The following is a 23,878-nucleotide window of genomic DNA, read 5'->3' as shown; positions in this document are numbered from 1 at the left end:
TCTCCTTTTACAAAATACAATATTAAATGATAAAATAATAATATTCATTATTTCATCAAACTATTCTACTAAATCTATACAAGTCTGTAGAAAAACTTGACAGCTTGAAAGTTATTAATAAAGATATTAAACAAGCGTATTCTAAGTAGTGATAATACTCTTCTTATACGTGGAATAATATTAAATATAATTGTGGTGGTATTTACCTGGTTAATGAGGTCTCATCAGAGACATGTTTGTTGATTCTTTCCAATTCAGGTATTAGATACTTGATCAGCAGCCGTTGAGCTTCTTTCAATTCCTCATCTCCCGGATAGTTCCATTCCATATTCAAATTGTTCACATCCCCCGATTTTCCCCATTCCTAGAAAATGATAAATAAAGATTGTAGTCATTAGGTGAACATATTATATGAACTGATAAAAGGTAAGTTGAAATATTCTTGATGGGAATATTATTCAAGATACTTTGAAAAATTTTAAATTCACTCTTTTGTTGTGTCTGTGTACGAATAGATGAAAAACTTACATGAAAGAACCTTTTTCCTTTTATTTATTTATTTATTTATTTGTTGATACAATAACAAACCATATAAATATGATTGGGAAGGAGCAACAGGCTTGGCCCAAAACTATTCCATTCCCAAGGAAATTTTAGTAGGGTTCCAAACCACCGGGATGTGATTTTGAAGGAAATAAACATAGAGAAAAGAGAAGCGTTAGGTATAAGTTGTCTCTGATATAACTGATTATGAGTAGTCCTTATCTACATCTAGTCTTATCTAACTTATTATCTTATCTAGTCTTACCTATCTAAATGACCAGTGTTTACATGATCATACAAGCTGTTTGAAGCGTATTCAACAGCATACCACATTTTAACTTGACTCAATCTCATGGTTGATTCATTATAAAGTTATGTCTTACATAATTAGTTATGTCTATCAAAAGTTTTGGAGAGAAATAGTACAGGCTCAGCCTAGTTTTTCCTCCAATGTCATAATTGTAATATGATTATAGTGTTTCATACAATAAAATAAATAAATACATGTTTTATTGGACAAGTATTTAAATCAAGAATTACAAGTTTACCTTTTAAAGAAAAAGCAATCAAAAATAAATAATCCAAATTATTTGTTTTTATGAATACTGTAACTAAAAGTTCTATAATATCATTATCATTTTCAAAGAAAAAAACACCCCTTTCTCCCTCCTCCTCAAACCCGTTTAACAAGTGAATCTATTGTACTAAAATTTAAATATTGGAAAATCGTATGTAAAATTTGAAATCTTAATCTTATTTTAAAATTTGTTATCGGATGGGCACGTTAAACTGTCGGTACCGGCTGAAGTATGACAGTCGTAAGGCCCATTGACGGCTTAAATGAAATATTTAGGCGATATGGAACTTCCGTCAGGAACTCCCCACCAATAAAAGCCATACGAATATTATTATTATTATTATTATTATTATTAATTTGAGACCAGTAAATGCTGACAATACTCACACGAATTGGGAGAACTTGTGAGATATCATCTGATGTACCTTTACTAGAGATGCTATAGTCCACAATACTGACAGATGAAAGTGACATGAACAAATGGCCGAGCAGATTGCAAGCTGGAATGTACAGCTCTTTACTTGGAACGTATAAAATCTTATCGAGAACCTTTTCTATCTGCGGCAAATAATGTACAATCTTAGGACAGCAAGCCAGCTGTAAAAGAGGATAAAACAACATTTTATAAAGGATAACATCTAAAATACCCCAATAGCATTGTTAATACTGTTATTTTCTATATTGGTAATGCATGAGTAACAACTCGCTCAAGCATAGAAATTATAATACGGGTCACACAATGAAATTGGATACATTTTTAACCAACACAGTTGCAGAGTAAAACATTACTCATAAATACCTACATTTAACACCAACTTGTAATATATGCATTCTAATGCAATAAGTAACATTGTTGAATAATACACTAATCTTACTTCTTTCATCCACAACGTAATGAATAAACAAGTACACTATTGATTAATACTTTCTTATATGATGCTTTCTAATTTTTTAGGATCGTAGAATTACACATACAAAATTATAATATTGAACCCAAGCTGGAAAGATCTGTGAACTACATGAATCCAAAGTCATTTTTGTAATGAAGTTTAATTTTAATTATTATTATAAAACGAAAATCCAACTTAAATTATGTAATTCACTAATAATTACAATATCTCAGTAATTTCCATCCATAAGTTTAATTTTCAGAGAGATAATTAATAAACTTTGTTTTTCTTTAAATGCAGATTCAATGAAATTTAAAACAAATAGGCCAACAATGAAATCGGTTGTGTGAAATTTAACTTCACAAGAGACGTACATGCAATTTGAAAGGGAGTCAATCTTGAATAATACTTGTTAGAGTTGGAATAGAAGCTAACCTCAGAGAGAATGACGAGGTTGTAGAGAAGCTCCTTGTCCACTAGCTCGTCCTTGTGGATTTCTTCTGTTCCAATAATGGTAAGAATGGTTTCACACAAGTAAGGCACCAGAGATTTCAACGTTTTCTCTGGATTCACCTGCAAAATAAACAACAAACTCATAATACTCGCTTTTCTTTTTAGGGCTATTGGAATTATTGATACACTATAGAAGTTATCAAGTGCCCTCCTATTTGATCACAACTAGTTTGATCTACAACACAACTAGTTTCAACTCTTCAAGAGCCTTTTTCAAGTGTAAATGTTCATTGCACTTGAAAATGGCTTTTGAAAGGTTGAAACTAGTTGTATTGTAATGAAATAAAAGGGTATTTGATAAGTTTATTGTGTTTCAAAAGTCATAACTTAGTAATAGCATAATTGACGAAAAGTTAATAAAGTAAAAATATTCTAAAACTAACTTAATATCAGCTAGAAACATGTTAGATATTTCATACAAATTCTCAGTGATCTATTAAGTGCAATATTAGTTTCTAACTCAATGTAACTCGTTTCTAACTCATCCATCTGAATTCAATTTTTCTAGTTTCTTCATTTAAGACATAAAATTGGACTTGATTTTTTTTAAGATTTCACTATTTATAAAATTAGGGAGTAGAGGTGTTTCGTTTCTCCATTTAAGACATAAAATTGAACTTAATTTTTTGAAGATTTCACTATTTATAAAATTTGGGAGTAGAGGTGTTTCGTTTATTCATTTAAGACATAAAATTGGACTTGATTTTTGAAGATTTTACTATTTATAAAATTTGGGAGTAGAGGTGTTTCGGACTCTGACTGTTGTCCTCTACGAAACCAATTGTAAGTAGTTATGATTTGTAACTCTGTTGATAAATAATGTGTACATAGGCGCAAAACTCATGTTTATTAATGGTTCAATATTGCTGCAATACTGATAGAATAATGAAAAAAAAATAAAATATTGGTTCAACTTACTTTTCCAAATACTGAGCATAGAGTAGCTAGATAGCGACCAGATACATTGGTCTCCAAGATGTGACTTTCAACATAGGTAACTAATTTCTGCAGGGCTACCTGAAAATTGAAAATTATGTTTTTAATTATCCCACAATAATAATTACCAGTGTGGCAATTAATATTAGACTAATAAATTTAGTACGATAAAGTACCCAATGTAAGCATCCGCAAAAGGACTGTCCTGAAGTTACTGAGGCATGGTTGCATATAACTTGAGTATAATAAATTTTTTGTCATAGTCATTCAATTTCAGCTGTTTTGCATCCATGAAATCAAGCCGGTAAACAGCTGATTGTAGAACAAATAAACATATGATTTTCATTACAGCATACTATACTGTAATAAAATCATATGTTTTCTTTACAGTCGAGTATGTTTCCTAGTTCCGAATTTGGAACAGCAAAACTGCCGCCTTTTAGTGCTCCAGGTGGATGTTTTGTCAACTACAATCAAGAAATTCCTGATTCGAAACTTGTAAACTAGGTTATGTTTATAAAATGCTTGTAGTAAAGTCAGCACAAGCAGATAATGTTTTCTGTTTCTGAATTATTTTTTTCCAGATTATTATGACAAAAAATAGTGTAAGTTACTTGGACGTGAATGTCTTTTGCAGTGCTCAAATGAAATTCTAGTCTCGGCTGACGCCTCGACTAGAAACATCATTCTCGCCTGCAAAACGGCCCTTCCCGTCCTTGTAACTTGAGATACTATAACCGCCCAGAATCATGTAATCTAAGGGAAATATGCACCTTCTACTTTTAACGCTAATCTACGATTATATGGAGCTTTGGTTGAATTTATTATAATAAGTTTTATTCCGGGTTTTAACCAGCAGCTAATCTATCTCCGCTTAAACCGAGATGATGTATATGGGACAAGCAACCAACGTAATGATTCACCAAGCAGGCTTGACTGTGCAGTCGGTAAAGTCCGGCGAAACGTGAAGTCAGTGGCTGGCCAGTAATGTAAGCAATGTCAGGAGAACCAATGGAAGAATCGATTGACCACAAATAGATGCCTTCATTAACCGTCGTTAAATCGTCATTTAACAGCTGTTACGATACAATAAACTTACGTGCAACCATACCTTTTACTTTGAATTTGTAGATCCGAAATAAATTAAAATCAAATGAATTTATTCAGCTAGAGGTACAGACATCCATAACGCTACGTCAAAACAATCACGTCAGTATAGTCTGCTCATCGGAAGGAAAACACCAATAACGTAAAGTTTTCGCTTGCGTGCTTATAAAAGTGATGACACATATTATTTACCATTTCAAAATACTTTCATTGAACACTGTATTTCGTACTGTGACATGGCAATAATTTCCTACTCAGATGCCTAGGCCACACTCTCGCCGAGTCACTCGCCAAATGTCTCGCCGAATGGTCAACACGAGCGGCTCGCGTTCGTCTTGGCATCCATACTGTAATGTGACCAGAAGACTAGTGCTTCATCAAGATCAGTGTTAGGAAGCCACTCGCCTTCGCTCGTCTCGCCTCGACAAAAATCGGAGCGAATGCGAGCCGAGCGGAGTGAAGGCGAGCGGTGGCATAGTAGCCATTCACACTCTCGCGCTCATTTAGTCACTCGGTGAGAATGGAGCGCCGGCATCTGAGTACTGTGAATAAACGAGCGCCCCATCAAGATCAGTGGTAGGGAGCCACTCGCCTTCACTCGTCTCTCGCCTCGACAAAAATCGGAGCGGAAGCGAGCCGAACGGCATAGTAGGCATCCACACTTTTGCACTCGGCGAGAGTGGAGCGCCGGCATCAGAGTACTGTGAATCGGTGTAGCTAATACTGACGGCGAAAATGTTTGGCGAGCACTGGTTGAGTATGCTGATTACAGCCGATGCAATGGCTGACTCTGTGAGGCTGTCGAGTCGGTTGCGCTTGTCCGAGTCCTGCTGCTGCTCCAGCCGAGTCGCCTCGAATGCGCTGCTCTCGATGAAGCACAGGCACCTGTCCAGCAGCTGCACCACAAAGTCCTCCATCTGCGCAGTCGCACTGCACACTATCTCCTCCTCCTACGAAAGACACAATACAATCTAATTGAAAAAGTTATAAACGAATTAAATTCAACAAATTACGAGTAGTTGAAGATATCTTGCGAGTGCCGAAGCATGCATTCACGGTAATTCAAATTCAAATTTCATTTATTGCCCAAGACACACTATATAAAATATTGTACAGGCACTGTCAATAAAAAATCACGCAACTCAACACTAAACATAAAAATTTATCACATCATTCTATGCTGTCCAACCTACTGTTCTGAAATTAAGTGACGAAACAAATATCTGTGATTTCATAATCATAAACTAATAATACATTGGACAAAATTAACTTTAAGTACCCTTTTAAATTATTTCGTCACGACATGTTTCGGCTACGAATGCCATTTTCAAGACTTGAAAATGTCGAAACATGTCATGACGAATTAATCTAAAAGAGTACTCAGATTTATATTTTTATTTATATTAAAAGCAGACCTAACGAAAAAAGCCAAAATTAACTTTCTATAAAATTTTGGTAGAGAAATGGTACAGGCTCAGCCTATTTTTTCCTCCATGGTCATTCTTATATTTATTTATTTATTAGAACAGTCACAAACACGATATTTGAAAAGAGAAACAGGCAATTGCCCAAAACTTCTTCAATTCCTTGATTTTGGCACATAAATAGTCCAAAGTGAGGTTAAGTTTAAAACTTCTGTTTTCACCAAAGATTAACACTCAGAGAATACGTATTCGAGATATGACTGATGAATTTTGAATTTCGAAGGGTTGATAAGAGCCGGAAATAACACTAAACAATCCGAAAGTTTCAATAATATTGAAATAAACTTGAAAATTTTGAGCAGAAAAATTGAAACTACTATCACTACTATATCATGATTATAGTGTTGTGTACAATAAAGCCTAGGGGGCCTACGCTCTCTTTTTCGTTCTTTTTCTCACACAATTAGCTCACAGGCTCTCTGGACTCTGCGAAATCTGGCAGCACTGTTCTCCATGAGAGCAATGTTGCAATCTAAGGTTTAGAAATTGTGTTACAACAAACTGTGTAAGAATGGCTTATTTTACCTTTTTTCATTCGGTTATCAAATGGGGTAACTTTTATGGGGTAACTCTGCTAGGGTTGTCGAAATAATCAAGCTACAAAAAAAGTTGTAAGGATTATGAGCAGTGCAAAATATTTGGATCATAATTCTTTATTCATAGATCTTAGATCTAAGATCATAGATCTTTATTCGTTAAACGAGAGATAAAAAGTATTATTAATCTGTACATTTTTGAATTAGCTATATACTCTGAAAAAAATTCCTTACATTACTCTTTAATCTGTACATTTTTGAATTAGCTATATACTCTGAAAAAAATTCCTTACATTACTCTTAACCTTCCGGCAGTCGCGCTGTTGTAAAAAGTACAACAGTGCCAGTTTTTTGCTGTACAAAACTATTGAATAGGGTGGTGTCAGTGAATGAATCACCTATGCATTCCAAAACTTTCCCCCAATCACTCCACTGAGTTGCAGTATCAACCGAGCAATGGTACAGTCTTTAGGTGCCATTTAGTCGCGACAGTGCATAAGTCGCACTGTGAATAAGATAGGAAAAGACTGTATACGGGGACTGTAAACGAACCAATAACACAGAATTGATGGCTTTGCTTGATGTAACTTATTGGGCTATGAAATGGTAATCATCCAAATGCCCATAGGCGTAAAATAATCCAAGAAGATGGAAAAAGTGATTATACAATTAATTAATATGTTTTGACAGTAAACAGAGTACAAAACACTTGGAAAATTGGAAGTTGTAAAAAATACAACACACGACTGCTTGTGTGATTGAGTAGGACGCGACTACCGGAAGGTTAATGAAGTCATCCACTCACATAATACACGAAATAAATCAAAAATGAGTTTTCAGTACTGTAGATTGAAAAAGTCACATAGTAATTTGCAATGAAAGTTTATAATAAGTTTTTTTACAGCATTTGTAAATACTCTTACAATCAAAAAGTATTTTTAAGAAAATTGGATGTTTGGCTGGTTGAAAATCCTTTCTATAGTATTGAGGAGTTCTTTGAAAATACAAATAATGTAAACTTTTAGGTTTGAGTAAGAATACCTGTACTACTATTTTAATTTATTATTTTATATTATCATGTAGCCTACACGAATTTTAATGTGCATCTAATGTTTTAGCTTAGCTCTATGTTACATTGACTTTGTCGATAAATGTAATTGTTGAAGGAAATGAAAAATATTTGATTTGAAAGACTATAACTTAGAAACAGACCACAAATCATAAGTTTTCCGCGCAGTGTGGAGAAAAATGAATAATATTGCAGTTTACACATACCGGCGTGAGATCGTTCCAATACAGCGCCGCCTGTGAGCAGTCGACGAAGTTGATGCAGGAGGCGAACGACGAGATGAAGTAGAAGGTCTTGAAGCACTTGGTGACGTCATTGGGGTCGATGCCCGGCAGGGAGGCGTACAGCAGGGGGATGATGTGAGTGGGACCCTCGGGGTACCACTTCCAGCCCTCGAGCAGAGGCCGCGCCACCGAGGCTGTACAATGCATTGCCGCCGTGTACTTGTGCGGCTCTGTCAGCGAGTCCACTGACTGGTACATTCTGTAATCACATGCGTATTCGTTCATAATTTCCATTATTATATTCATACTCTTATAACAATATCGCTCGTTATTTATTTATAAACTACTGATAAACAGAACACAATTCTTTTAAATGATTGGGGAAGGGCTAACAGGCACAGCCCAAAACTGTTTCTTCCCCGAATTTTTATTTATACACTATAAATAGTCCAGAAAGTAGCCTAGGTTATGTTCCATACACTTGAATTCAGGTTCAATTTTCAGTCCAAACATTTAAAAACAAAAAAGTTCTAATTTATATTATTTACGAACCAAATTGATTAACAAAATAACACTCACTAATCACTTAGAACTGTAAAATAATGATTAACTTTGAATATTATGATATACCATCTCATGTCAAAAAATCAGATTATTTGTTCGAGTCAATTAAAATTTCTAGATTTCTCGCGAGATTCGGTAAGCTGATTGATTACACAGCTCATCTCCCACACAGGCATACGCATCTACTGTTATCGACAGACGACGAAATTATCATCTGTTTTTCCAAGGATGAATTATCATTTTCATGTCCTTCAGCGAGTTTTCCGAGGGATGAGACCTATTGCAGTCGAATTTTTATATGATAAACCTACTATGTTCCAAATTTTGTATAAATCGTTAGAGCCGTTTTCGAGATCCGTTGAACATAAATAAACAGACAACCAGATATACAAAAATAAAAATAACCAGATATAAAAATATAAACAGATATACAGAAATTGCTCGCTTAATATACTAGGATGTATGTTGTTCATTATTTTAAATAGCAGATCCGTATGGCGTTTGCTGGTGGAGAGTCCCTTTTTGGGAAGACCCACCTCGCCTGAATACATCATTTAAGCCGTCAATGGGCCTTATGACTGTCATACTCCAGCCGAGACCGACAAATTAACGTGCCCATCGGATAACATGGGAGAAACCTGGTCAAAATCTTTTGGTGATGAGCGTGTTTCAACCAGGGATCTCTAGGCTGCTACGCAAGCACTCTATCCAATAGACTATGGATCACTCATTTCTAATTATTTTTTTGATCCGTGGTCTAGTGGATAAAGTGCTTGCGTAGCAGCATAGAGATCCCGGGTTCAAACCCTCTCATAAGCAAAAGTTTTTTAACCAGATCACTCTCGTGTTATCGGATGGGCACGTTAAACTGTCGGTCCCGGCTGAAGTATGACAGTTCGTAAGGCCCATTGACGGCTTAAATTATATATTCAGGCGGTGGAACCTTCCCGCAAGGGACTCCCTACCAACAAAAGCCATACGAATTTACTTTATTATTTTCATATGTGTTACTAGCAGGTGCTGCAAAAAGCAATCTCCTTATGTCCAGGAAACATCAAAAAATAGAAAAATTATTTATTAGTTTTTCAAAATCTCCATCAGTTGAAAATTTTCAGATAAAAAAATTTGATTAGTCTCGAACCCTCAACCTTTCATTCATGAGTCGCGCGCGTTACAAATTACGATACTGAATCAATTGTAGAAAGCTCTGTTTGGTTGGGCTTTTATTGTTGCGTAAAATTTTAATCACTCATTGAATAAATAATTTCCAATTATTGCATTAGAATTAATTGTTCAATAGCAATGAAAATAATCCTATATCCATTCTTGGTAAATTAAGAATCGAGAATCAGATTAAGAATCGAGTAAATTAAGCGAGCAATTTCTGTATGTCTGTTTATATTTTTATATTTGGTTATTTATGTTCAACGGATCTCGAAAACAGCTCTAACGATTTTCACGAAATTTGGAACATAGTCGGTTTATGATATAAAATTTCGATTGCACTTGTCTCATCCCTGGGAAAACTCGCTGAAGGACATTAAAAAGATAATTCATCCTTGGAAGAACAGATGTCTGTATAATTTCGTCGTCTGTTGATAACAGAAGATGCGTGTGCCTGTGTGGGAGATCAGCTGTGTAATCATTCAATCAGCTTCGCGAGAAATATTATCTATAAATTTTATCAAAATAATCTGATTTGTTGACATGACATGGTTTATCACTCTAAATTAGAGTATATCATAATATTCAAAGTTGATCATTATTTTACAGTTTTAAGTGATTAGTGAGTGTTATTTTGTTATTCAATTTGGTTTGTAAACAATCTAAATTAGAACTGTTCTGTTTTTAAATATTTTGACTGAAAATTGGACCTGAATTCAAGTGTATGGAACATAAACCTACTTATTGGACCATTATAGCGTTAGCGTTAGTATTGATTTATAGTGTATAAATCAAAATTCGGGAAAGAAACAGTTTTGTCTGTGCCTGTTTATCCTTCCCGAATCATTTTGAAGAATTGTGTTCTGTTTATCAATAAATAAATAACGAGCGAAGCTCGGTGCCCCAATATGTTAAATTACAAGTTAATCAGCCTATTGGTTCAAAATTGATACTGAGTCAATCGTTTATTTCCTATAAAAGCCAATTCCATCCTTCATGATATTATTGAGGCTTCCCACTACCTCCGTAAACAAAGCCATAGTGCATTCTGGTGACGTCAGCACAGGTAGGGCTCCTACACCAATCAAAATTTGTTGATTTCAGCTGATCTATATCAGCTAGTGTTTTTATTGGTGTAGGAGCCCTACCTGTGCTGACGAATACGGCTTTGTTTACGGAGGTAGTGGGCTTCCCTATTTATCCTCCTAGATTAGATGTTCAAGTTATGGCAGAGATAAGTGACTTCTCTCTGGTTTCGGTAACTACAGAACATGTATAGTAGCGTAAAATATTCTACGCTTGAGACTGAAGAAGTGATAGAATCGAACTTACGCTTCAATGATAGGAGGTATAATGAGTTCTGGCCTGAGACTGGCCATATTTTTCATGGCCAAGCCTATGTCGTTGAATCCCCATTTCGAGAACATGGCTGTCATCAGAGCTGGTTTCATGCATTCCACGAAATCGGTTATATCTTTGTCGGTTAACTTTTTCTCTGCAGGGACAGGCGTTTCCCAGGTCGGCTTCTTGTATCTTTCCCTGAAATAAAAAGGGTTTGAAATGAATAATAATTAATTTAGTGATAATAATTTGGAGTTTTTCTTCTATGTTTGGTTTTGAAGAATCTAAAATAATTTAAAAATCTACTTTGTGGAAGTAATTAAAAACTGAAAATTTTGTAAAGTGAACAACTACAAGACTTAACCTATTTCGGACTATGTGTAACCTTATCTAAGTTTGGGAGAGGAATAGCACAAGGTTACCTAATTTTTTCTCTCCCTATCATTTTTGATGATGCACTTGTTGTATGAATCAATAAAGAATAAAGAATACAATAAAATAATATCCTTAATACACTTTACAATACAATAGTAATACACTATGAACTCGCTGGAAGAAATTGTGAGCCAGTTTGCAGAGTAAATCTTTCAAACGGCTAATCCACCAACCCATATTTGCTGGCTGGTAGTAGGACTCCAAAGATTTCATAAATTTATCCAAATATATCTGGGTACTGCTACCTCCGCCCTGTAAATAGAATTGAAATCAAAGTTAGAAACACATACAATTTATTCATTAAAGCTAAGAGATAAAACTTTTAGCAGTTGAAGACTCCTGAATCATTCAAATTAAACATTTGAATCAGTAAGATATTTGGCTAAATGGATCTTTAGAAAATGAAAATATAATTTATTGGGCGGAGTTAGAACTTTCGAGTTTATGTCTGTCAGTCCCGGCTGCCTAAATACAGTCGTTAAGTCATGTCAGAGGCCCTGAAATTGATCAGGTACCACCTGAAAACCTCTGACACCAGACCTGAGACAGCCAGGTTACTCGATTATTTAGGACTCTCCTAGCTCTCCAACCCTGCAATCTTATCACTCAGATCGAAAAATATTACATTTTTCAACTGAACAAGTTTGATCATAATTTTCAATAAAATATTTTTAAAATTCACTAAAATAGTACTGTATCTGACTTTCTATAGAACCTTGAAGATTGCAAGAAGCATCTGTCGTGCATTTAAAAAGAAAACTAGAAGGGCACTAGTTACTGTAATATAGATTTGAAAAATATTGAGTAGCCCTAAAAGAAATACTTCAGTACCTGAATATAAATGAAAGCGGTAATAACAATTTTAGTCACACGAAAAGGTACATAGCTCAACAATTCAAACTAATTTCATACATAATTTGCTATAATTGAAAACTACATTTGTTTCTTTCTAGTTTCTTTTTTCCATCCTTCCCTTATTATTCTTTCCCCATCCCATCCTTTCATATCTACCGTCTATTTACTTTTCCTGATACCTTTTTCACCTTCTCAAGGATTGAAGGTTTTCCTAGTACATGGATATCCATAGTTGGAAAACCCATTCAATCTTCCATCCTTTTTTTGCACCACTTTATTGTGTATTGTTGTTGTTGTTTGCATACATAGCCTGTATAATAAGTAATCGGACTGACCTCAGGAAATTTTTTATGGGCAAAATATGTACAATTTTTCATGAGATATCTTCAAAGTAGTCCCTATTGGAGTCGATAACACGCTGATGCCGGATTTTCAAATCCCTGAACGCTCCCTGGAAGTCGGCAACCTCTATGCTGTCTAGAGCCCTCGTCGTAGCACGTTGAACGTTTTCCAGAGTCCCGAACCGCGTCCCCTGTTGCCACATCCTCCTTACAGCCCGGATATGGCACCACCGGACTTCTTTTTGTTCCCCAAGATCAAGAGACAACTTAAGGGGACGCGGTTCGGGACTCTGGAAAACGTTCAACGTGCTACAACGAGGGCTCTAGACAGCATAGAGGTTGCCGACTTCCAGGGAGCGTTCAGGGATTTGAAAATCCGGTATCAGCGTGTTATCGACTCCAATAGGGACTCCTTTAAAGATATCTAATGAAAAATTGTACATATTTTACCCATAAAAAATTTCCTGAGGTCAGTCCGGTTACTTATTATACAGACCCTGTATACTCTTTTGTTAATCTCTGTATTAAACTTGTATGTGTGTGTAAAAAGAAATAAATTAAAATTGAAATTGAAAAAAATGTTTGAAACATCGAAACGAAGAAAATAAATATTGACAGTAAATAGTCAAGCGAAAAGGTATTTATAAATAATAAGTTATACACTCACTTTTATATAACTATTATTTGACGAAAATCCTAAATAAATGCTGTACATCACCCCGAAGACTTCTGCTACTGCAGACATTGACAACAGGGTTAACAGCTAGATGGAAATTCGATGAGAACTACTATCCAAAAATTAGTTGCCAGCCCGGGAATCGAACCCGGTACCTCCCAATTGCTAGCATTTGAATAAATGCATTCTCTATTTAATTCCATCTGTAACTCATTTTTATCTTTAGGGCTACTGAAATTATTAAAACAACATTAAAGTTATCCAGTACCTTTTTATTTTATTGCAACACTTGCTCTAAGGACAGGATATTTCATGAAATAAAAAATACTTGATAACTTTTATTGTGTTTTGATATCAAGTTATAATTGAGACTAACTTGTTTGAAACATTTAAACAAAGTAGATAGATATCGAGCAAAGTTTTACCAAAGTAGAGACGATCCACACCGACATAGATGACACATCAGCTTTGGAGAACTTGGGCAGAGTGTTCATTTGCTTGTACTCGACGGGCAGACTCATACTGCGCAGGAATCTCGTGAACATCAGAGGTGTTTGCTTCTCCCAGTCTATGTAGCCTATATTGTGATGAGCTACTCTGGCCATCAGACTCATCATTATCTGAAAGTCAACATTCACTACAATCAAAATTATCAAAAATAAAATTAATACTTATGAACACAAAATCAAATCAAGTTTTATTCAATTATATCACTTACATGACAAATTCCATTATACATACAAATGATATTACAGATCATTGAATACAATACTGTTTGCTCAAGAAAAATCTTGTCTGCAAACAGGAGTGAAATACATGAATGAAGACGGTGGATTGCCAGCACTCAGATTTGCAGATGAATTAGAAGCAGCTTCAAAAACTTTGAGGAATAATACAATGGCCAGAAGGGACAAAATCACCAATGAGATGTTGAAAAATGCTACATGTGATATCAAATAAAACTGGTTTATCACTTTTTAATATGATTCTAACTTAGCAGGTAATACCTTAGAGAAACAATAGCATAAGTAGATATCCCATGATATAGGGCGTTTATTTCGCAACTTTTACAGTTATCTCAAGCTGATAGTACACGTAGTTCTTTCCCGTAAAGCTTTATGACGCTGGTAGTCTCTCATATTGTGCCGTTCATAATACACTCTTACCCGGTCAAAACAGTAAAAATCGACGACAATAATCGTCTTGATAACAGTAAAAGTTGCGACATAAACGCCCTATATCATGGGATATCTACTTACTCCCTATGGTAATACCCTCACAATGGAAAAAGGCGAAATTATACTTTGTGCAAGAAAGGGGACGTGTTCGACATAAATAACCAGTTTCTTTAGGATTTATCTGTTTTTGATACCGATGTTTTTCTTGTATCAGACATTCTGGGAGTATCTTATACTAATATAAACTAGTTAATTTTATATTCTAGCATATCTTGGTTACTTTATGAATGTATGAAGGCAAACAGACACAGCAACAGACGGACGTATGCAGACAGACGGAGGAAAAATCCCTTCCCAAGAGTTCGAATGCTGCACCACACACAGATGTCTGCATATGTCTGCATATGTCTACTCACGCCTACATACAGACGATTTTTTCTCCGTCTGTCTGTTGCTGTATGCGTTGCTTTTACTATGCAATACTTACCCTTTCCCAAGTTTGGAAATTGTTACAGGTCTCCCAGAATTCTAGAAATTCGTCAATCCACATCTTATAGCCTTGGTGGGCCTTTTCGGGAGGCAGCGCGATCGGAAGGAACCACTCGAAAAAGCGGATGGCGTGCTCGGTCATCGCCAAATCAAACGGACAAAGCATTGGGCGACCCTCGTCCAAGATTTCCCCAGTGGCCTCCACCGGAAAGTAGCTGTGAGCCGACAAAACAACAATTACAAATCATTGATAGAGAGACGGTTCAACAAGAAGTTCACAAGAAACGACGAATATTTGTGAGAATTTTACTCATTGATAAGGGGACAAATCAACAAGATGTTCACTATGAACAAGAATTTTTGGGACAAATAGGAACTCATTGATAAGAAGACAACTCATCAAGAAACTCTAACTAGTGGGAATTCAGTGAGTTGGAGTGATCCGTGGTCTAGTGGATAGAGTGCTTACGTAGCAGCCAAGAGATCCCGGGTTCAAACCCTTTCATTACCAAAAGCTTTTTATCCAGGTCACTCCCGTGTTATCGGATGGGCACGTTAACTGTCAGTCCCAGCTGAAGTATTACAGCAAATAAGGCCCCCCATTGACGGCTTAAATTATATATATTCAGGCGAGGTGAGACCTTCCCGCAAGGGATTCCCCACCAACAAAAGCCATACGAATTTACTTCAGTGTGTTGGATCACTACCTCCGTAAACAAAGCCGTAGTGCATTCGTGTGACGTCAGCACAGGTAGGGCTCCTACCAATACCTACTATTACTTAGTAGGTATTGCTCCTACATCAATAGAAACACTAGCTGATATAGATAAGCTGAAATCAACTAATTTTTATTGGTGTAGGAGCCCTACCTGTGCTGACGTCACACGAATGCACTACGGCTTTGTTTACGGAGGTAGTGGTTGGATTCACCAATACCAATGATGAAGAGATTTTTGATATTCAACGTCAAGTAGTTGAGAAAGAAACCACATTTCTGGAGGCTAAAATTGGATTTACCAATAATAAAGGAAATCAACAGGTTCTTCTTTCCCAGGTACTATGCAGTTGTAATGGTGATGTAGTGGCAGATATCCCTATCAAAAATTACAACTTTTTGAATCAGTATAGAATCCTAATATCAACTTAAATGAGTAAAACAGTTTCCTTCTAAATATATTATATTGCCAATACAGTGGTATTTGACAATATCAGCATATTTCTCTTTCTATTATGGAGAATTACACGAAATCTCTCCCATCAATTGAATTGGAAAAAAGTATGTTTCATATTTCATTCAACAAACTTCTCAACCTAAAAAATTAAGAATGATTGATTATAGAGGATTTCTAATAAATTATATCTAAGACTCAAGTTTCGAACCTCAGAGCACACAATACTGTGTTTTCATCATTTTACTAAACAGTATTTCTACAGTTCGCTTTTCAAACTTTCTATTGCACTACATGTATGACAGGTGCGTTTGTATATTTATGTCTGTTATACTTGAAATATTCAAATAATATAATTTAATATACTTACAAACGAGCAAGAAGCACCAAATTCTCAAGGGCTGAAGACAGTGATCTGTAATAATAAGAACAAAATTAATATGAATTAAAAAGAGTACGTAGTATTAATTGGAAATCATCTTTTACCCTCTACTGTACACTACTAGACATTTTATTAATTATAGCATACTTAGCAGTGAAGTTGAAAATTAATAGATTTTAATAATCTCTATAATAGATGAATCACTGTTAGCTCCTGAACTAATTCAAAGAGCAAGATAAGAACGGCTTGCAAAAGCGAAGTCAAAAGAGTTTACAGAATATTTTATAAATTGTGTAAATTGTACGATTACTGGTAAAGCAAGTAATGTACTAACAAATTTTTAAATATTTTTCTAGATTTGATTTCTTTCAATGTACTTACGGGACATATCTGTACATGCCAAGTTTTGTAGACGAATCGGTATATATTTTCTTGAACAGTTCATATAAAGGCTGCCACGGTAGAGTCAAGTCTTCAGGGGACAATGCTTCTTTTTTCCTGAAAGAAATGAGATTCTAAATGAAATATGAACATTGATAGACTCTTCTAAATGAGATCATAATTTGAATAGAATGATTATCCTACATCGAGGTTGAGTGGTAGAGAGGAATTGAAAGTCCTAACTTCGCCAAGTAAAGATTTTTTTCATTATTCATTTTTTTATTAATACAGTATTATCATGTATTAATAGACATAGGGCCAGTTGCACGTACGTCTGTTAAATATGGACATTAACGCCGATTAACAAATCAGCGTTAGTTTTACGGATTCATTTCTGTTCCACCAAGATCGGGTAGTTTTCAATCCCGATTAAGTTTACCGGTTAACTAACCAAGATTTTAACGGTTAGCAGATCGAAAACTAACCTCAAAAATCAGAATCTAATTTTGAATGCTAATATCAGCTAAATACACTTCTCTAATTTATTAATGAATGAAATTCATTCATATATTTAGCCCATACTTTGAATTTTCTAGTTTTTTTTACCAAAAACTAATTGGAAGACAGCTATCAGTAGGTACCTAAACGGCGTTAGTTGGATTCAATTCCCCGTGAATGGCCTGTTAAAAATCGTTTACGTTGATTAGTTTAACCAGCGTTATTTTTTGATTTTTACCTTAGTGCAACCAAATTTTCTTTGTTCCAACTAATCGCGGTTAAAATGGTGCTAACTAATCAGAATTAAAAATAGTTTACGCCGGTTAGTTTAATCGGGGTTATCGCTTGAAATTTCTGTTTTATGAAATCAAAATGCACCGGTTAGCACTAATCTCGATTAAAGTATAGCATTTAATCGTGATTAAACGTTAACCGACGTACGAAAAACTGGGGGATAATATTAATAGTATTCCTTTTTCATGTAGATTAAGAACATCTGAAATGCATAGCTAATTAAGCCTTGCGCACACCGACAAGTGAGGAATGCGGGATGCGGAAGTCGGACAATTTGAAAGCTGAAAATAAAATATCCTCTCTCCAGATTTATCAACACTCGACCCTCGTCGGTATACGCAAACTCTGGAAATAATACCTGGTAAAATGTAAGTTTAAGAAATTGAAGAAAAATATAACCTAAGTTATTGTTTTAAATAATATACGATTGATTTTATATAGATTGATATAATGTTAATTTAACATTGCATCAAGATACTTCATATATTTTCCGTAGTCTCCCCCCTCTATTTGCCAAAATTTGCAAAAAATGTACCATCTCATTGAACATGTTTGGGTCTAGTTACTTGGAAACCCTGCAAAAAGATTGACAAAGTAGATAGAAATAACTATAACTAAAAAATATTATGGAGCATTATAGTTCCATAATATTTTGGAACTACGAGTATATTACACTTGAAAATAGCAATTATAAAAACTCGCATATGATACATACTTCAACAAAATATTCAACGTTCTCATGAATCTCTCCAGTAGGACTGGTTCTAGGTTTGGAATAGAGAGAGCATTGAAGATAAGTTTGATAAAGGCCACATGATCCTCCTTGGAGAACTTCAATCCATACAATTTGATGTAGCTGCAAAAAAAACAATTGAATTGAATTAGAATAAATATAATTAGAATATAAATATCATTGTATTGACTTTCACATCTTACTTCTATATATCATTAACTTTGTCATATTTTCGACTCATTTCCTTGAATTTTAAATACGTCAGAGAAAATAATATTGTTCAATCTGGACCTTAAGATAGTATATTTAAGGTTTAATACTAATCATTCATACGGCACTTGGAATTTATATAGGCCACAGTAAAATGATATATTCATGAACACTGTTTCTGCTATATCTAGGTTGATCTTTCAAAATACTGAAAAATAAGGATAAAATAATTTATTATTATAGTATCTTATTATGCTCCCTCCTATTTGTTATAGATGATCTCCCAAAAATTTTAGGTGTTCCAGTTATTGTTTGTGCTCGAGAAGCAAAGTATGTTTCAAGAAAATATTGTTCAATGTTTGTAGTACCCAAGAACAACTTTCTAATGGTCTAATGCCGGCGCGGCCGAGTGGTGGGATTTGTTTTGAAAACAGAGTAATAGTAGCCATTCATACTGTCAAGTTCCGAATGGCTTAGGCTGTTGGCCGTAAGGCCGAAAGTCACGGCACGAAATAGACGGCTAAAAAGCTGAAACGCGGAGAGACGCATTAATTCTCTAGCACTTTTTTCATCCAGACCATATTATACTTACAGCAAATAATCATAGATTCAGCATATGACTTCATCATAAATCTTGAATAATTATTATTAAACGAAAATCCCAATTAAATGCTGTAAATCACCCCGAAGACTTCTGCTACTGCAAATATTGACAACAGGGTGAACAGCTAGATAGAAACTCGATGAGCGCTACTATACAAAAATTATTTGTCAGCCCGAGCACAAATAGCCCCGGGCTGACAAATAATTTTTGTATAGTAGCGCTCATCAAATTTTCATCTAGCTGTTTACCCTGTTGTTAATATTTGTAGTAGTAGAAATCTTCGGGGTGATTTACAGCATTTAATTGAGATTTCCGTTTAATGATAATTATTCATTAATAAGCTTTTGAACAAATGCAACTTCCTATTTATTTCCATATGTGTAAATCTTGAAGCTTCAACCAGGGAGAGAGATTTGTTCATCAATCTGCTGAAGGATTACAACCTGTTTGTGGGGAGCCTATGGCCTACTGTGAAACTGTGATGCTTGTCTAGATACTGTCATCACCAACTTCGACTCCTGGGAGTTCACCACCAAAGTGGTTGATTCCTGATATCAGACCACAAAGCAGTTTTTCTTCAGACAGTGATTCATAAGAAAGACTAAACAACACAGGAGGCATAGAAGGAGAACTAAATCTGCTACTAAATATCTGTGAGGAACGAGAAGATTCCTCTACTCTGCAGGAAGCTTGAGGGTGTCAACTGGCTGGAGGTTTTCTGTCTCACACAGAACCAGAAAACATGTTTATATGTTATTAGCTGGCTGTGTAATGGTCCTCAACTCTGTGTTCTCCAAGACAATGACGAAAGTTTCACGGAACCACCAAAGTGAAACATAATTTATTACATGAAATAGGCCATGGTTTAATGAAATTTGTAATCAGTAAATTAGAAACCCTGCAAACTTCAGGCCAATCTCAACTGGTCCGGTTTTATCATAGTAGATTGAAATGGCGATAACGAGGCAGTTGACCGACTTCCTCTTCACAACATGGTTTCAGGAATGGACGATCCACTACGAGCGCTCTACTGGCATTGACAGACAGCATCCAGAGTGCTTTTGAGACTGGTGATTCCCTTTCCCTCAAGCTGTGTGACCTCAGTGAAGGCGTCGACTGCGTACCTCGCGAAATATTGACTGGAAATCTTGAGAGATACGTGGCATAGTCCTGAGGTCAGTGGCATCTGGCCTTGAAGGCAGAAAGCAAGTGGTCCAACTGAGTTGTGCCACATCAAAATTGAAAACTGTGGAGCATGGAGTACTACAAGGACCAGTTCTGGGTACCAGTTGTTCCTATTGCTTATAAAGATTTTACAAGCAGCCAGGTTGCAGTACTTTTTGCAGATGACACAACTTTCATTTTCAGAGGCACCACCATCGAACAAGTGAGGGGAAAAGTCTGCCATACTCATGGTTAAGGCCATGGCCAAGCAGTGGTTTCTAGCTACCAAACTGGAGCTCAATGAAGATAAAACGTTCATCCTAGTTTGCTTATTTAAAAGGCAAACAGCTGCAGAAGAACCAGTAATGCTGCTACGTTTCTGGATGGACAGGAGGTTAATCTGGAATCATCATGTTATAGTGGTTCACAGGTGGTTAACATGATCAACATGTGTGCTGGAGTCTTTCAAGAGTATTATACCTCCTCATAAAACTGAGACATCAGACCCATTATGGCCTGTCACTCATTATACCAGAACCACATAACATATGGCTTACTAATGTGAGGCTATTCACCAGCCGTCTATGATGTGCTGCTTCTAAAGAAAAAACCCTGAGGATAATGTCCTTCTTAGACTTCAGGGAATATTGCCGGCCTTTCCTCAGGAGTCATGGAATCCAGCCAATATGTACTGAGCTCACCGGTGTAACCACTGAAAATCCAGGATCTGCTACAAAGAAGATGAAACATATACCTGTACATGTACATGTACCTGTATGCAATACTAGACATGCTGCCACATTGGAGATAGGCTACCTTGCAGCAGACAAGCTGAAACTTACACAGCTTCAAATACAGGCTATAAAATTCTTCAACAGCCTTCACAAGACAATGTAAACTCTAAGGTTCTACCTACACAATTATGAAGAAAAAACTCCTCAAAAGCGAGTGAGGAGCCTAATGACAATTAAATATAGATATATTATTAAGAGCTGGCAGCTAAAATTGTTCCTCTCATGTTTCCTAAGAAGCAAAGTTTAGCTGAGCAAGATAATGTATGTTAATGAATCTATAGAATTATAAAGTGAGTTGAACATTTTAAAAAAATATAACTTAGTATATGAAAATTCATAGTGTAGGCTATTACCGTACCTGTTTAATCGTACAATCCAGAATCCCAAACCTGGTTTTACTTCATGCAGTAAAAGTGATTTACCAATGCAGCCGTTTATAATGTGCTGCTTCTAAACAAAAAAACCCTGATTATAGTGTCCTTCTAAGACTTTGTGGATCATTGCCGATCTCTATTCAGGAGTCTTGGAATCCTCACGGTGTACAGCCAATATGTAGCCTACTGAGCTCATTGATGTACCTTCATAAAGAACCAGTATCTATTACAAATAAAATGAAATATAAATGTATGCAATACTAGACATGCTGCCACATTGGAGATAGGCTACCTTGCAGCAGATTGGCTGAAACTTACACATCTTTCAAACACAGGCTATAATTTTTTTTCAACATCCTTCACAAGGATGTAATAGAAGACCATCTAAACTCTTAGGTAAACTTACTGCACAATTATAAAGATCAAACTTCTTAGAATACCACTACTTACTAGAGGATTTGAGTGAGAAGCCTAATGACAATTAAAAATATATATATATAATAAGATCTGGCAACTGGAGGTTTTTCCTCTCTTGTTTCCTAAGAAGCAAAGTTTGGCTGAGCAAGATAATGTAACTTAAGTTGTTGTTTTGTAGATTCAAATACAGACCCATGAGGTCCATATGGGCGAGCAACAAATGTTTGTATACTATATGCTTGCTTTGTTGTTTTTGAATTTGAGTCTATAAAAATAAAGAGTAAGTTAAACATTAAAAAAATATGAAAATAAAATGTTCATTACCGTACCTGTTTAATCGTACAATCCAGAATCCTAAACCTGGTTTTACTTCATGCAGTAAAAGTGATTTACCAATGCAGCCTTTTATCATGGATAACATCTGCTGAGATTCATCATCTATAGAATCAGAGTAAAACAAAAGTTTATTGTACACTATTTCTTTTTGTGGTTTGAATCCCAGTTTTTGAATTCTATCACTTGACTTGTCAGAATCATCTTCAGCCTGCATTATGTCACGTAAAACACCTTTAAGAACTTATTTCACAACAGGTGGAAATTTAAATAAAAATCACTATAGTTGAAGCACCGTATGTTAACCTCATCCATGAAACTTGTAACTCACTATGAAATGCTAGTCATCACCAAACAAAATTTTTGTAGTTTGATCTTCAATATTCATAACCTATATTGAATTTTAGATTACAAACAAATTTGAAAGTCATACATTGACACCTTTGTCATGTTTATTCGTCACAATCTTGCGTTCAAAAGTCACAATCACAACACTCAAGATTTCTCATCAAAAGTAGTTGTCATCAGATTTGAGTGCAGCTCAAATTCACAGCTGCAGTTCAGCAATGCGTAAACAATTCCGTCCTACCAGCTGATCTCACTACGCACATGAAATTATTTAAAAACTCGTGAATATTCTATTAAAATTTTGCCCAAAATTATTGCTTCAAGTTTCTTGAAATTTCAAGTCTTCAGAGATGAAAAACTGCCTATAAAATACATAGGCAGTTTAAACAATGTTAAGTTAAAATTAGAAAATATCTGACCTCAACAATGGTTGTGGTGGGGATAGTGTAGAGGCGCGAACCAATTGTAGGATTTGAAAAGTTATTCAAATCATAAAAATAGAAGAGCTGATAACCCTGATAATCAGAACTCTATATTGTTGGCAAATGTTTAAATGCTATAAATAGAACACAATACCCATACTAAATAGTCTGACACTGAAGTTTTGAGGGTTGATTGAAACAGATTTAGCCAACTACGGACAATGCCTTGTAGAATATTATTATACCTACGTATACCGTACCGTATATGGGGTCCATCGTTCATGTACCTCGTATCGTTTTAGCATGTATTATTTTTTGTTATGATCAATGTAGGATATAATTATTATCGTTATATTAAAAGAGGAATTATCTTTCATATAGATATATCGAAGAAAAAAAATGAATTTTAAAATAGTAGGCTAGTGAATAATACGGCACCATACCTTGCGTAGGAGTGTATATTAGGTAGGTACGGTACGTATATGCTAATATATTTTTCTGTAAATTTTAACAAATTCAACATCCCAAAATAACTTTACAATTTTTAAAGATAAATGCACAGCCAGCTTTCTGTTGAAAAGAGAGTGATTGTTTAAAATTATATTTATTTTATTATTATTCACCATAGTCTATTGAAATGGGGAATATCAACTCAAGTGATTTTTAACAGGGGCAATAATATCGCCCCCAGATTGGGGCAATAGAACACTAGAAGGCCTGAGTTTAAAAACCAGACAAGCGCCATTTTTTGAGAAAATAGGTTTTTGTCTGATTCTTATACTACAGAAGCTGCCGAATCGATTGGTGTAAAAATCAGACATGTACAGTGCCTA

At 35.3% G+C, this 23,878-nt stretch overlaps 1 protein-coding gene across 2 annotated transcripts in view; it reads right to left on the bottom strand.

Annotated features, from left to right (window-relative positions):
• LOC111046327 (proteasome activator complex subunit 4) overlaps positions 1-22,785 on the bottom strand; it is a 59,053-nt gene extending 36,268 nt beyond the window's left edge. Inside the window, exons 1-14 of one of the 2 annotated variants that reach the window (XM_039426716.1) lie at positions 22,272-22,785; positions 18,362-18,502; positions 16,855-16,971; positions 16,462-16,506; positions 14,921-15,137; positions 13,681-13,875; positions 11,487-11,635; positions 10,940-11,146; positions 7,862-8,138; positions 5,295-5,516; positions 3,442-3,540; positions 2,446-2,583; positions 1,508-1,717; positions 207-364 (exon numbers count right to left, since the gene is read on the bottom strand). In XM_039426716.1, the coding sequence (XP_039282650.1) occupies positions 207-364; positions 1,508-1,717; positions 2,446-2,583; positions 3,442-3,540; positions 5,295-5,516; positions 7,862-8,138; positions 10,940-11,146; positions 11,487-11,635; positions 13,681-13,875; positions 14,921-15,137; positions 16,462-16,506; positions 16,855-16,971; positions 18,362-18,502; positions 22,272-22,492 (2,396 nt within the window). In that variant the 5' untranslated portion in view covers positions 22,493-22,785. Of the gene's footprint in view, positions 1-206; positions 365-1,507; positions 1,718-2,445; positions 2,584-3,441; positions 3,541-5,294; positions 5,517-7,861; positions 8,139-10,939; positions 11,149-11,486; positions 11,636-13,680; positions 13,876-14,920; positions 15,138-16,461; positions 16,507-16,854; positions 16,972-18,361; positions 18,503-21,509; positions 21,619-22,271 lie in introns of those variants that run through there. The other variant, XM_039426717.1, reaches the window with a different exon arrangement.
• Positions 22,786-23,878: the final 1,093 nt, after the last annotated feature.

The sequence above is a fragment of the Nilaparvata lugens genome, chromosome 4 (genome assembly GCF_014356525.2).
Source record: "Nilaparvata lugens isolate BPH chromosome 4, ASM1435652v1, whole genome shotgun sequence".
NCBI lineage: Eukaryota > Metazoa > Arthropoda > Insecta > Hemiptera > Delphacidae > Nilaparvata > Nilaparvata lugens.
The sequence above is the reverse complement of the archived record's forward strand: the minus strand, read 5'-3'. Positions and strand labels throughout refer to the sequence as shown.